At 36.7% G+C, this 16249-nt stretch overlaps 1 protein-coding gene across 2 annotated transcripts in view; it reads right to left on the minus strand.

The window, feature by feature from the left end:
* lmx1al (LIM homeobox transcription factor 1, alpha-like) overlaps positions 1 to 16249 on the minus strand; it is a 33263-nt gene that overhangs the window by 14273 nt on the left and 2741 nt on the right. Inside the window, exons 2-3 of one of the 2 annotated variants that reach the window (XM_053491501.1) lie at positions 13694 to 13775; positions 9150 to 9333 (exon numbers count right to left, since the gene is read on the minus strand). In XM_053491501.1, the coding sequence (XP_053347476.1) occupies positions 9150 to 9333; positions 13694 to 13751 (242 nt within the window). In that variant the 5' untranslated portion in view covers positions 13752 to 13775. Of the gene's footprint in view, positions 1 to 9149; positions 9334 to 13693; positions 13780 to 16249 lie in introns of both variants that reach the window. The other variant, XM_053491500.1, reaches the window with a different exon arrangement.

Consider the following 16249-nt stretch of genomic DNA (forward strand, 5'->3'; position numbering starts at 1 on the left):
GAGAGGAAGGAGGGAGAGGAGTGAGGGGGGACCCGTTGCCCCAGAAACAGAAGATACGGAGGCCCTGTTTGAGAATGTCTACGCTGTTTTCTATATCTCCTTCCCTCCACACCAACCCCCCCCACACACCTTCCATCCCGTTCGCGATTTTCTCCTTTTATTATCTCAGATTTAATAAAGTGGAGGCGAGCAGCTTGTTCTGCCATGAAACATTTATTAGCTGTCTGTAATGAAATTGTTGTGGGGGAGCCGAGATGATGAGAACTCATCAGGCATTATGCAAAAACGCCAGCAATATCGCAGAAGACACCTCGGAGTCATGTGGACACCTCTGCTGTCTCTTTCTGGCCTCTCCTGACCTTTGCCTCCTGGCCTTCTGCTAAACTTTATTCTATGAAACAACGTGATGACCCATTTGGATATTTGAATTTCTAGGTTATTTTTTTAGAATGATAGTTTTTGATTGAAAACTAAGGAGAGAAAATTGAAGACTTCAAAAAAGAACAACACAATGCAGAACCACCTTCAAGTACATCTAAGCATTTCCTTCCTTCCTTAGCTCATTTTATCCATCTTTTATTTTTTACAATGCCATCTGCTCGAGATGTTTCATCTTCTGAGATTAAGTTTATCTCCCTATCCATGAAGTAGTTCTTTCCTTTTTTAATGACAGTTTTTGTACTGAGCACTAACGTGCTATATTTCTCTATTATTTTCAGAGTTATTGGTTGGCCAATATCGGTAAAAATAAACTAGTATTCATGGAGGAACCTTCATTGGCGTTTGCTGGCTCAATATACTATACATGCATAGCTTGCTAACAATAACAAAAGATTACGTAGTAAATAAAGCTAGCTGAATAAAGCATCTCAAAAGGATCATCAGTAAATTAGCTAAAAAGTATAACTAAGTAGATGGCCATATAGATGGAGTAGATGGTTTCTTCAGTGTAAATTAACATTATTAAAAAAAGTAGAAGTTTTCTTTTTTTTTTTTTTGTATTTTACTACCTCTAGCTAGCTAGCTTGCTAGCTTAGTACTTATCTACTATTACTGTATTACACTGTGTTACATAGGCATGATAACATTAAGTTTATACATTCAACCTGGCTAACAAGCTATATGTAATATAGCCTAAAATAATGCACTAAATATGGCCAGGAGTAGCTCAGTGGTTAAGGCATTGGACTACAGTTCGGAAGATCCCAGGTTCAAACCCCACAACCAAGTTGCCACTGTTGGGCCCTTGAGCAAGGCCCTTAACCCTCAACTGCTCAGATGTGTAATGAGATAAAAAAAATAAAAAATGTAAGTTACTCTGGATAAGAGCGTCTGCCAAATGACTAAATGTAAATAGACTAGCAAGCTGGAAACCGTCACTGGAGCATGTTAGCTAGCTAATCTTCTTAGCATATAATTAACCTGTAAAGTTGTCGTGTCTATACATTGAAGATTTTTGCAAAAAAATCATTTAGGGGGCCGTAAGATGAGTAACAGTTACATATCAAGATGGTTTTTGCAATTGTTGTCTGTTTGTTTTCACGTAAAAACTACTGAACGAATAGAATTTCATCGCAATCAGCCCATGTGGAGCGAAGATATGCTCATTTAAAATTTAAATAGAGTGTGCAGTTGAAATCTACTTAATAAATGCCATTCCACGCACTTCGCAGTAACTTTAACATTTTTTTGTTAATTCCAAAATTCAACCAATAACGTTGTACGTTTTTATGTTTATGAGTGTGCGATTAAATTCGCTAAAGCATGTTAGCCGTCACTTAAGCAAGTATAAATAGCTAGCTAGCTAATAAAAGAATAAAATAATGCCCTAAATAGAGCTGGCTAGTGTACGTAGCTATCTGATAATGCTGTGCAATGTGTAACACAGCTAGCTTGCTAGCATTTCTGGGAAAGCATCCTCAAGGGTATTTATTCATAAGTAAAAGCATCTAGAATGCTCTTCTGTCTAGCACTTCACAATGATTCCTTTGAGACGATCACCTCTGAACCTCTAACAGCACGCTCAAATGCTCTGTTTGTCACTGAACTAGGGTTTATCTAAATCCCTGCCAGGTTTTTAGACCTTTTTTTACATAAATACTTCAGCCTGAGCATACAGTTTATACTGATGCCAAATGTAGGTGGCGTCCATTAATGTGAGAGATGTTCAGTCCCAGCCACTTGCTATCCACAGCACAGCAAGGAGACTTGTCTGAGACCGTAATTAGCATTGTTCCCATAATCAAGGCAGCCACCCCCCACTCCCCTAGACACCCAGAGCCACAGAGTGGGTAGATGATTAAGAGAAAACGGGCAATAAACGGAGAGATAAACTGATTGGTGTCGTGACTGCTATCAATCTCAACAAGCACACAATGAGGTTTGGTACAGAGAAATATTATTAGAAACCAGACAGTGATGAACGAGCTAATGGAGAGAGAGCCACTGGAGACAGTGAAAGGAGAGAGGGAGAGAAGAAGAGAGATGTGATGAAAGAGAGAGGGAGCGAAAAAAAAAAACCCGCTTCTTTCATGCTTGTAAACTGCATTATGGTGCTAGGCTAAGTTTGATGAGCTACACCGCTCACGATAACTGTCGAGTAGGATAACGTCAATGACTGGATGTGTGCTGTAATCCTAAAAACACTGACACTCATCCTGGGATTATATAATAACCACTTTAACATCCAGAGTGACTGAGGAACACACACACACACAAACACACGCACATGAAAATGAAGAGGAAAGAAAGAAACAAAGTAAAAAGGGCCAGAAAGAAAGTAAGAAAGAATGAAAAAAAGAATATAGGGAAGGAAAGATGTGAGAAAAAAAGAAAAAAAAGAAAAAGGAAAAAGAACATAGGAAGAAGAAAGAAAAAAGGAAGGGAAAAATAGACTAAATCAAAAGGAATTAAGAGTGAGAAAAAAGAAAGAAAGAAAGCTGTAGGCTTGAGTGAGAGCACAAAGCAAAAAAGAAAGAAGGAGATATATACAGGATAAATACAGGATATATGTAAAACAGAAAAGGGGATGAAAGAGAAAGAAGGAAGGATGGATGAAAAGAAAGAAAAAAAGAACAAGGAAAGAAAGGAAAGAAAAAACAGCAAGCATAGAAAGAAAAGAATGAAGGAAAAATAGAAAGAAGATTTAAATAAAAAAGAGGGGAAAAGAGAGAAAGAGGAGAAGAAAGGAAGAAAGAAAGAAAGAAGTGGGAGCAGGAATAAAAAGGATACAAGAAGACAAGAACAACTCACAGACAGAAAAATAAGAATGAGGAAAAAAAGAAATTGGGAGAAAGCAGAAAGAAATGAAGGAATGAATGTAGAAAAAAGAAGTTCAATGAGAAAAAAAGGAATTAAAGAGAAACAGAAAACGGTATAAAGGTTTAAAAGAAAGGAAGATCATAGCTGCCGTCTGGAAGGAAAAATGAAGATGAGTAAAGACAGGACATGGTGTGGTGGGGCAGTAAACATGGGGATGATCGAATCTGGGGCAGATTTTAGTGCCTGTTATTCCACTGAGTAAATTATTAAACCCTGAGCGTCCTGAGGAAACACTCTGCTCTCGTAGCCGGGACAATGCTGGTGGTGGTGCTGTGGTTGGAGCAGGGGCAGGTTGGGACTCTGTGCTCCTCACTCTGACTCATTCTGCACCAGGTCTCACCCACCGTGGTGCTGTGGGTGGAGCAGGGGCAGGTTGTGGCTCTGTGCCCCTCACTCTGACTCATTCTGCACCAGGTCTCAGACACCATGCCCCGGGGCTCTCTGCCTTTATTAATGTGGGACTGGAGTGTACAGGAAGGGCCGGGTGACGGACTGTCTGCTGCATACAGAGAACAGCAAGAGTGTCAAACACACACACACAAGGAGATGGTGTGTGTGTGCACCTTTGACACTCTGTAAACTGATGAATGTGGAAGGTGTATGAACGGGAGTGATGTGTGTGTATGTGTGTGTGTGTGTTTGTGTGTGTGTGTGTGTGTGTGTTTGTTTTTGTAACAGTTTAAAAAATAACTGAATGCAATTTCTGGAAGAAAGTACAATGCTGCAAGAAAAGTGAACATGAAAGATTTTGAAGCTAAAGTATATCAATGCATAATAATCTCTAAAAAAAAACAGGTTAAATGGAAAGAATGCAAAAAAGAAGCCAAAGTTGAGCGAAGGGGGGAAGACAGAATAAAGCTGAAAAAAGAAAGAATAAAGCTGAAGTTGAAAAGAAAGAAAGAAAGAAAGAAACTGAAAGGAAGGATGGACAAGGAATCCTAAGATAATGATAAATAAATAATATAATAATAATAATAATAAAAGGGGAGGGAATATTGAATAAAACAATAATAGAGAAAACAGACAGAAATCTCTTGTTCTGTCTATTTTCTTCATACATGATAAATGTAAGGAAGAGGTAAGTAATGTGAAGAAGAAAAGAAAGCATAAAAGAAAGAAAGAAAAGGAATTTGCTTGAATTTACTGCCAGAATTTTTTGGAGCCTTCAAATAAAACACACTCCTGCTGATTTTGTGTGTGTGTGTGTGTGTGCGCACGTGTTTGGAGAGGTGCTGATGGACAGACGGCAGGAAACACAAGGAGTTATTGTTGCTGATCCACTCAAGGTCATCGATGGAGGAGTGTTCCAAGTCTCGTATGGGGAAACATACTATGACACATGACTTGAAAACCGAACGTTTCGCACACGTTTCTGTAATTTAAAGGAAGACTAAATAATAATAAAAAAATATACAGTTAATCGACTGTTCCTAAATTAATTATTGCTATTGCTAGCTAATAGACCTTTGCCATTATGACATTAGCCACAACACTGAGCGGCAGAGGTGCCGTTAACCGACATAAGGCTGCTATGTTTTTCCGTTCATAACCACACCCGACGTGTATTTCAGAGTTTTTTTAAAGAAAGATGACCTGAAGATTACATGATTGGCTACCAGATTTAGGCAAGGCGTTGTCACACAGATAAAAGAGTAACCTGGCTACTCATAGCTTCTGTTCTAGATTATGTTCATTATGCAGGATTTTGTTGCGGAATTATTCGAAAAGAGAGACAAGTGTGTGAAAACGGATGAAGAAGGTAATAGGAATATTAAAATGGAAAACTAGTGCGCTAGGAAGTAGGGTGTACAATCCCTTGTTCCACACACCAAGTGGTGCCCTTAATCAGGGGTTCACGAGGGATTTGGAATACAGCCTTGTGTTAGAAGCTAGCTAGCGTTTTAGCTTGCATTAGCTGTGTTAAATACATAAGGAGGGGATTCAGAAGAACTTAGAAGCAATTATTAAAAAGAAAAATAGTGTTTAAGGTGTTAAGACAACGTTACCAAATGTGTTTTCTTGCTGAAAGTGGGTTTTGGCACTAGTATCTGGTAACGTCCCTTTTTGGGTCCAGAAGACATTGGGACCATGTCTGACAGACATCGTGACAGCATATGTAAATGGTATATATTGAGCATCTGTGAGCTGGAAGATGTAATTGTCTGGCTACACGTGACTCACCAGTATGTGGTGGCGCGAATAGCCGAGAGCTGCATATTAATTTAAGCCACTGTTGTCCATCGCTTTATGTACATTTGTAAGAAATAAAACATGACAACGTGGGCTGACATAAAAAAAAAATATTAAACCCAAACACTCTGTTTAAAATGTCTTTCAAGCGCAGGAGAACAGAGATTGAAAGGATCTTGTTTCTGTCAGTGGGATGTCATGTCTCCTGGGAGTGTGAGGGATGGAGCAGGCTTGTGCTGAAGCTCTTACAGGTCAGGTGTTTCAGTAATCACTTCTTTAAACAGACTGTGTGCCTGCCATGTTAGCGATGATCACTCACAAAGCGTCTTACGTCCTGCACATTAAAGGAGGATAAAAGCCCCTGTGTTTTCAGTGTATGCTGCCAGCCACATTGATATCTGTGGGATCAGGCAGAGGTTCGGGTAATAGCATTCTCACCCCAAGAGTCACAAGTCTCTGCTAAGGCACAACATTACATCATATTAAAATACTGCAATATAGTAACATTATCAAGCATCTTCACAGTCTTCATCATGTTCCTCATCATCATACTCCATATTCATACTCTTCATAATACTGTTCATCTTCACAGTCACTATCAATACACTCTTCATCTTCATACTGTTCCTCAAGATGTATCAGTCTCTACATCTTTTTATCTTCTCATGCGTCATCAACGAAGTTCAGTCAGGATACAGTGCTCCTGAAGCAGATAGGGTTAAGTGCCTCGCTCAAGTGCTCAACAGTGGCAGCTTGGTGGAACCAGAGCTTGAACCAGCAACCTTCTGATCAGAGGCTTGACTGTTTTCATACCCTTCACCTTTATGCTCTATTATTATATATTTTTTATCATTCCCTTTAACATTATAGGTTTTATCTCCATACTTTTCATTCTTATGGTCTTCATTTTACTCTTCTTCATCATATACTTTATCATTGTTTTTTATTAAATCATGTGACAGCAGTCAAAACTTATGTCACTTAATCTCTTTGACAGCTAACTGACTGGAGAAGGAAATAAAAAGAATTGAAAAATGAAAGAGAAATAGTGAAATAATTTGAGAAAAGACAAAGAAAAAAAGGAAAAGAAGGAAGCAACAAAGGAAGGTAGGAAGGAAGAAATGTAAGAAGGAAGAGGTAGATGGAAGAAGTGAAAAAGTGGGCTAAGTGAAATGAAAGACAGAACAGAAGAAGTAAAGAAAAAAATAAGAAACTTATCTGTAAAGAACAAAGACAGGGAAATACAGAAGGATGTAAAAAGATGATAAAGAGAGATAAAGAAAAATGAAAAAAAAAAAGACTGAAAAATGTCAACAAAAAAAAAAAGAGAGAAAAAGAACTGTCTGATTCAGAAAAGTGTCATATGACATCAAAGCGAGTAACAAAGATTAATCAGCTTCAGCTGTGTGGGAACAAGCCACACCCACTAGCTCATTATTTGTGTGGCATTTGTATATGACATGCCTAATTTTAATACACGTGGAGAGTCAAAGAACATAAAGGGTAGAGTTATCTGAGATAAAGAAATGATGGAGGTTGAAGTGAGTGAAGACAAGTGTCAGGTGGCCTGCTTGTTAGTGATTTGACCGTATAAAGTGTAAATCTAAAGCAAATGACCACTTTCACTTCTCTGTAATAATGTACAGATAATTATAATTTGTAATGATCAGGGTTTTAGATTGATGAGAGTTTATATCAGAGAGGAGACGTGTTTTTATCTGTGTGTAAGCAAGGTAAAAAAAATCTTTAGCTGTAATTTCAGGTTAACATTTTTGTCGAACAACGTCCTGTTATATTTTAATCTGTTACAGTTGTGTGAAGGTCATGAGGAAAGAATGGAGATTTCTGGAACTGAAAACTGAGATCCTCCCGTCTCCTCGCTCTCTCTCTCCCCCTTTCTGTATTTCTTCTCCCTCATTCTCTGCCTCTCTCCTCCTCGCCCTGCTATCCCTGACACAGCTCCAGATGTGGGCTGGTGGAGGAGCGGCGGCGGCGGCGGCAGCCCACGGTGTCTGACACGTTTCACAGCAGCGATAGCAGCCAGACAATTCGTCCTTCATCTCTATGACCCCTGTGATGTCACCGCTGGAGCTCCCTTTAATCTAACGCCACAACTCTCCGGCGCAGGAACGATATACAGCTGAGCTTCGTTTCTATCTGAGGTACATTCCACTTCCTCAGCACAACCTTGTCTCCCCTCTGCCAGAATATTAAAAACAACATGAACCGCAAGAAGAGATTCAGAAATGGTCTATACTGAAAGAATGAAATAAGCAGAAAAAGAGAGAATGAGAGAGAGAAAGAGAGAAAAGACAGGAATAAAATAGATAGATAGATAGATAGATAGATAGATAGATAAATGTTAAAGAAGAATTAAAGAAAAAAGAATGGATAAAGTGTAAATATTAATATAAAGAGAAAAGTATATAAGATTAAATGAAAAAAGAAAATGAAAAAGGGCAAGGAAATATGCAGAAACAAAAAAACAAGAAAATACATTAAGACAGGAAGCGGGCAACAAAGAATGAAAAGAAAGAAAAAAAATTTAAAAAAAGAAATGAAAAAGAAAATAAAGAAAAAATGGAAAAACAAAAGGGAGAAAGAACTAATAAGAAAGATTAATAAGAAATGAAATAAGCAAACTAAATAACAAAAGATGAATATAATAAAAGAGATAAAAAGAAAGAAGAAAGAAAGAAAAGACATGAAAGCAAGAGAGGACATAAGAAAGTAAAAAAAAAATGGGGAGAAAAGGTAAAATACAGGGTAAAAAGAAGCAATGAAATGAAAAATGGAGAAAAGTAAATAAAATGTAAATACATGAGAAAAGAAAGAAAATAAATTAACAAACAAATAGGAAAAAAAAAATTATAAAAGAAATAAAAAAGTTGAAGACGAAGTAAGCAAAGCAAGAAAGGAAGAAAAGGGAAAAGAAAAATGGAAAGAATTCAATAAAAACTTATTATTGAAGGAAAGAAAGAACTGTATTAGGAAAGAAAGTCCAACAGATGAATGAACAAAGGGATAAATAGTGAAAAAGATGTATAGATCCGTAATAAAATTAAGGTAGTAAAAATAAATACATATTTACAAAATTAATAATAAAAAAGAAAAAGAGAATCTAAACGTGTGCTGTTCAGCTACACTACTGACAGAGCTGCTGCTCTAGAGAACTAATCACCACCTCGTGACCAATCAGGGTGAAGAACTCGTCAGCACCGCGGTGTAGAACACTGGGGGTATTTAATCACCTCAATACACTGAAGTTACACCCCTACCACACTGTGTGTTTATTGGTGTGTATATGTGTAGATGTGTCTGGTTATGTGTGTGTGCGTTTATATGTATGTATTTATAAATGTGTATATTTTTGTGTGTTTATGCGTGTATTTGTGTTGGCTTTTGTGGTTTTATATGTGTGTGTGGTGTAACGGTGTGTATAAGGTGTACAGAGAGTGTGTGTAACAGAGTGTGTGTGGTGTACAGAGTAGGCGTGTAACGGTGTGTGTGAGGTGCACTGTGATGGTGTGTAACAGTGTGTGTCAGGTGTACAGAGAAGGTGAGTAATGGTGTGTGTCAGGTGTACAGAGTAGGTGTGTGTGTGTGTGGGTGGGTGGGTTTGTGGCACGCTATCTTACTTCTCGTAGTCGTGCTTGCAGTAGAGCAGCCTGTCTCGAGAGTAGCACGTCCCACTGAGCGTGCTCAGACACACCGCACACTTCACACACGTCTCGTGCCACGACTGATCGTTGACGCGCAGGAGAAAGCGGTCAGCGATGGGCGACTCGCACCCTGCACACACCTCACCTCCGCCCACATGCTCTGTGGAAACACACACATGCACAAACACCAAACACACACATCAAACACACTGAGGACTCGTCATGGTAACCAGCAGTTAAAATGCACAGGTAACGTTTATTCCCAACTCACCCTGGTCAAGTGATTAGTTTCTTATTAAGAACTCGGGTGGACGATTGGGCTTTATTTTCTTCACACAATGTTACTTGTAGGTTAAATCACTGCTGGTAAATCTGTTCATTTGTTTCATTGTTTTGTTTTTTGTAAATCATGAAGTTTTATGATTAAAATCATATTTTGGTGGTGCAACATTTTTCATAAAATGACATTTATTAACCTTAATAAGGCTCTATCTAATTCAATATGCAGTAATTTGCATGCATAATGAAATTGCATGTGAAGACACACACCTTAGAAAGATTTTGGTCTGAATGTTATTTCTGTTTTATAAGCACACACTGTTATATAAAAATGTTTGATACCATTTTCAGCATAAACTCCTTTCAGTGTAAATCCAAAAATAATCAAAATTTTGGGAAATTCCTCTACGATAATCCTTTAATTACAAGTTAGGATGAAAGATGGAGGAAAACTACCATGTGGTTTAATGTGATTTTGCTCTAGTCAGTGTGATTTATATATATAAAGCCTTTGCTTATGCTACCTTATCAGAAAAATCAGTAAAATACATTATGTGTTACTACAGTTTAAGAGAAGACATTTTATAGATGCAGTTTTTCATATATATATATAAATATATATATATATATATATATATATATATATATATATAAATATATATATACAACAATAAAAAAATTTACGTAACAGTAGCTATATATTGATGCTATATTTATTAATACAGTATTTGCTTGTTGGCTGATAAATCACTTTCAATCTGGTGATCACAGACCATAGTATATTCCTAACTGTTTTATGTTGGAAAGCATGGAGACATTTCCAACCTGTAAATTTTATAATGGTGCTCAAGGCAAACCGGGACTTGTGATAAAATTTCTCATCGATTAAAGGCACAAAACTGACATTTCAAGCACAGTACAGTGATAAAAGACACTTAGCCCCAGTAACAAATTTGAATGGTGCAAATGTTTATCGAAGGCCGTACGTCTGTGAATGACGTTCCTGGCTGATGTGACTCGGAGCACACTGCACCACAAAACTTTCAGCGATTGGAATGCCTAATCCTTAAAAATCGAAGGATAACTTTTCGATGTGAACTGTAAACACAATCATTCACCAACACCATTTGAACATTACAGGAGACTTTTCTATGTGTTTGGGGCATTGAGGGAGTTCCTGGGAGGCCAGTGTTTTAGACATTCATTAGGCAGTTTGTTTATGACTCCAGCATGCTGAGATATCTCTCTACCTAGATGTTTTCCAAGCACTAGTGAAATACTGGGAGAAGTGCATCAGTGTAGCAGAATATTATATAGAGAAATAAAGGGAGTTTTTACTCTCGCTTGTTATTCTGCACAATCAAAAGTCCTGCTTTGACTTGAACCCCCTTTGTAAATTCACAAAGTGAAGATTGTGAATATGACTGAAGCATAGAAATCTTCCTCAGGCATTTCCGTTGACTCTTGCGTGACCTTAAAATTAAAAATTTGATAAATGTTAAAAAAAATCATTGTCAAAGCAGGGTCTGGGAATTCCCAGTGTAACACAGAGAAAAAAAATCCCCATGACCTTGATAACTAGCTAGATATTATTGTACAGATGAAATGAAGTGATAGCCACGAGTAGGAGTGTGTTTTACAGTTGAAAAACCTGCTTTAAAGCTTGTTTAAAACCCATGTCTAAAAGGTTTTTACTGTCAATCTGGAACGACCTTAAAGGTTCCATAACAAGTGTTTCCCTAGGAGAAAAAGTTTTGGAATGTTAAGAGTCCTTAATTATCCAATGAACCCTTGTTTCTGACTCCTGGAGATTGCTTTCATAAGTATTCCAGTGTATATCTACTGTATAACAGCATGCCGCCTTTCATCTAAACGCAGCACCACTGAGCATCATCACGATTCAAATCATCACTGGAACATAACTGTTTATTTGATTTGCTATTGGGGAATACACAGGCTAATATGTCACTTGTACTAGTACATGCTGGGAAAATCTCTTTAACTTTCATCACAGTTTACGGTGATTTGTATAGAACTATATCACGTTCAGGATGGTCCAGTTCAGTTCTTCAAAGTTTGCCTTTGTAAATTGACACAATAAAAAATGTTTTTAATAGTGTTTAGATTTTGATTGTATTATAAAACGACATGGTTCCCCCCCCGATTTTCTCCCTAATTCGACCATGTCCGTCCACCTGTCTAGTCAGGGTACCTGTCCATTACCGACAGCTACGGACCAAGGCTAACATGGACTTCCATCGCCACAAACGCATCTTTTGAAACAGCTGATCATGCTCCATCAGGGGGGCGATGTAACATATTCAGAGAAAGGCTCTATCCGCCCCTTGCTCTTGCATGATCTCACAGACGCAAGTATGTCACCCCTCATCCAAGCCGAGAGAGTTCGGCCAATCAGCTCTCTCTAGGCTCCTAGCCACTAATAAAGTAGTAACACCTGGAAATAGACACACTGGAACGCACTTCCGCTTTACCACTATTAATTAAATGACATGAAACACAAAATCCACAAATTCACAAGTGATCATAATACTTGATAGGAGGGCTGAGAGATATGATTAACAATATTGCAATACGCAGCACCAATATATGGTCATGATTATCAACAGCGTCAACTATTTTTGTTCTAAAAGCACTGTGCGAATTATGTATTTATTCTTCAATTTTCAGGGTCAGAAGATTGAGATGCCTGGTTCTGGGACTAGCGTGCACAAGTATAGGATTATTAAAACGTGATTGTGAAGCTAAAAGCCAAGCAATTAAGCTGTTATAATAATTAAACTTTAATAATGTGATGCATCTTAAGTATGACTTTTTTTTTGTGCTGTAGTGTGCAATCCTTCCTATTCTACTGTAGTCGCCTGTAGTTTGTCTGTAGAAATCCTTCTCATGAGTATCACAGCTAGTATAGCTGCAATGGTCTTGCACTAGAATGATGTTTATTTGTTTACATTAACCGTCTAAACTTTCTTGTTGTTGCTGTGATACCATTTGGGATACAGAATGGTACTTTTAAGTAAAGTTTAGAATAAAGTTTTAATGATACCTCAATTGTCCAGTGGTCCTTAAAGTCTAACTATGCACACATAAATCATTTTCATACAAAGGTTTAAAGATACACACTATAGAAACAAAAGAAGGACACTTGGTATTGCTTGAGCAATACCAGGTAGTACCTTTACTGTATTTAAGAGAACCTGGATGTCCGGAATCATGCAGATCTGGTGCTTTAACCCTAAACTAAACATAACTTGGTTCTAACTGATGAATTGAAAAAAAATAGGAAAATAATTTATTGAACCAGAATCCTAGTTGGAACACGTGGAATGGTGGATACTCGGGTTTCCCGGACAGCAGGCGACAAAACTGCATATGCTATTTTAATTAGATTCCACTTTTTAAAACATTTTTGATATGTGTATCAGCCGAACACTCAGTATGATCAAATCTCCTGATCGTTTACTAACACTCTTCCAGTAAGTTATGGAAGTGCAGAGCATTAGAGGCACACTTTTGCTGCACATCCGTGATCCGTTATATCGATCAACGCAGTAGACATACATATTAAATTTTGAAATTAATATTTATAGTGGATTGAAAAATTGGCGAATCCAATCAGATAGCGATCAGATGTTTCAGGGAAGTGTTACATTTGATATCTGATAATCAGTTGCATATGAGTGCATCACTTTTTACTCAAACACACTTATAGTGTTTATCCTGGGCAGGGTCACAGGAGGCACCAGGTACACACACCCAGGACAGGGTGCCATTCAATTGCAGGACGCAAGCACGCACACACTCACTCACACACTATGCAGAATTTGGAAAACGCAAATTAGCCCAATCTGCATGTCTTTGAAGTATGAGAGGAAACCAGAGTACACTGAGGAAACCCACCGAGCACGGGGAGAACACACAGAGACCGGAGGTGTGATTCGAACCCTCGACCCTGGAGGTACATGGCTACAGCTGTACCTTACTATTAAAGTTTTAATAATATTACAGAATTTCATAAAATGCAATGCAAAACACTCTTCCTTGGAATGTGTAACCCTATTAAACATACAGTTAAAAGAGATACAGTAGATTGATGTGATTGGTCACAAATATATAATTAACATAGAATATGTAATATAGAAAAAAAGCTTCAGTTTATCAGAATCTAAGAGTAAAAAGCATCTTTTTGGTTCTTAACCATGTCTGATATTTTGTTTTCTCACCAAAAGGTGTGGAAGACGGGGCCTGCTGCAGACATGACTGGTTTTCTTCTGTTTTCATTCCGTTCGGGCGTCCTTCTGAGTGCTGACTGAGAGAAAAGACACATAATAATCCAACAAATTTTCACACATCCCCAGAAAGATGGGCTGGAAATTCCTTATGGAAAAACATCACATAGAAAAAAAACACACAAAAAGAGGTGAATGTGGATTTCACCATGTGATGTTGTGAAAAGTAAATGACATATGACATCATGGGAGTAATACTAGATGGATCATGTGGGGGAAAAATCCCATGTGAAAATAGCAACACTGTGTGTGAAAAATTTAAGATGTTCAAAATTGTGAAAGAATATCCCATGAAAGTATGAAGTAAAAAATATGTAATAAATTTCACGATGTGAGAAAATCACATGGAAAATAAATTTATTGTGCATAAGTCACACAGAAAATTAAAATCACAGGCACTACAAATAATCAACATGGAAAGAATGTTGACATGAGAAAACCATGTGATAAAAAAAAGAATAATTTTAACGGGAATTATATGTGAAAATTCAAACATGCACTACATTACTATGCAAAAAAAACACTTCTGGAGACTAGATCACTTGCATGGAATATATTAGAAAAAATCAGCATGTAAAAAAAAACCTGGACAATAAATGAATAACATGTGGTGGAGGATTACATGTGCACTACAGGTGAATAAGTACCATGTGGAGAAGTGAATAATGTGAGAAATTTGCACATGAATATAACATTACATGCTCTACATGTGAAAATCACATGTTGGTCATGTTGTAAATTAATCCCATGAAGGAAATTACATGTGAAACAACACACATAAACAACTATGTAAATGTGAAAGCCACATGTGTAAATGTGTAAAAACATGTGTAAAACATGTGTAAAAACCAAATAAATCACACAAACAAATCGAGGGCAGAGAGGACAGGGGTGCGAGGTGATGTGAGGGGGTAAAATAAAATTAACCATATACAGGTATTTCAGTATCTGTGAAAGCAAATAGTAATGAATCTACATTAGATATTAATGGATTAACAGCAGCAGATCAATATGTTTTAATGATTTATGATGATAAAATTATAAGCTACAAGTAAATATTAGCCTTAAGGCTTAGAAATAACACTGCTAAGTTGTCTGTATGAAGTGTGCACAAAACAGTGTGCCACATAGTGAACTGTTATAGACATACTTGATTTGAACAGTAATATAATACAGTAATATAATTATCTGCTTAAGCTATCAATAATGTTTACTAATAAGGAGTTTAAAAAAAGAATAGTAATAAAGAGTATCAATAAAAGTATTAAAGACTCAATAATGTGAATTAAGAAAAAATGTTGAAAAAGAGCTTTTATAAAAATTATTCAAGATTATTAAATAAGTGAATTAATAAAAACAAGAGCAAAAGTTAGTATATACTGTACGTAGAGTGTTAATGAAGAGTATCTATAAAGTGTAGTAATAAAGAATATCAATATATAGCATTAATAGTGTCTGAATCATTAGTACTCCATATTAGGAAAGAGTATTAATAATGAATATTTATAATGACTATTATCCATCAAGTGTATTATTATACAGTATAAATAAAGAGTATTTATTATAGTACACTTTATGCTACTATAATACTATTAATAGTGATGAGGTATTAGTCAGTAGGATGCAACATAAATGTACAATTTCTTTTAAATCCTGATGTCTGGAGTGTCCTGTACTTTTAAACAACAAGGGTACTAAACTGTACCTTCTCTCGGATATCCCGAAACCTGGATGATTTAAGATTTGAGGTACAAAGTTGGACCATTATGACACGTGACCTTGAATAACGCTGTAAGGGTAGAGCGCGTGCACTAATGCAGTGCTATTCTCCGGGATCACCGCTGCGACTGAGAGCTACAGTTCTTATAGATTAATACTCTCTTATCCCGAGAGTGTAGCGATACTGTTGGTGTGCATATGCATTAAATGCTTTGGGTTTAAACCTTGAACGCAAATTAGACGTATATTTTTTTACACAACTGTACACGATTAAACTTTACTAAATATATTTGGATCAAAGTCGTTTCTTGAAGTACCCTTGCAGGAAAAGGAGAGCAAATATCTATCCTGAAATTTTAGAACATACATTTATACATTTATTATTATTATTATTATTATTATTATTATTATTATCTTCAATCTCTTATCAGCGGTATTATTGCTCTAATTATAATAATAATAATAATTATTATTATTATCTTCAATCTCATCCCAGTGCAATTATTATTATTAGTAGTAGTACCTCTTTTGGCGTTTTTAAAACAGTATTATGTTTAATTTAATCTAGTGCAGACCAAATAAAATTAATCGAGTTATTATTTAATCTATTTTTAAATGCGTCCAAAGGTGATACCTTCCCAGTTTTAAATGTATAAAAAATTCTGAATTGATTAAGGTAAGTTTTTATTTCTTTCTTTATTTTTTTTTTAACAGAAGCCTGTATGTGAATATTCTTGTCGGCGGCAGAAACCCGCACATCTCGCGCGCACA

The sequence above is a fragment of the Clarias gariepinus genome, chromosome 3, assembly GCF_024256425.1.
Source record: "Clarias gariepinus isolate MV-2021 ecotype Netherlands chromosome 3, CGAR_prim_01v2, whole genome shotgun sequence".
Taxonomy (NCBI): domain Eukaryota; kingdom Metazoa; phylum Chordata; class Actinopteri; order Siluriformes; family Clariidae; genus Clarias; species Clarias gariepinus.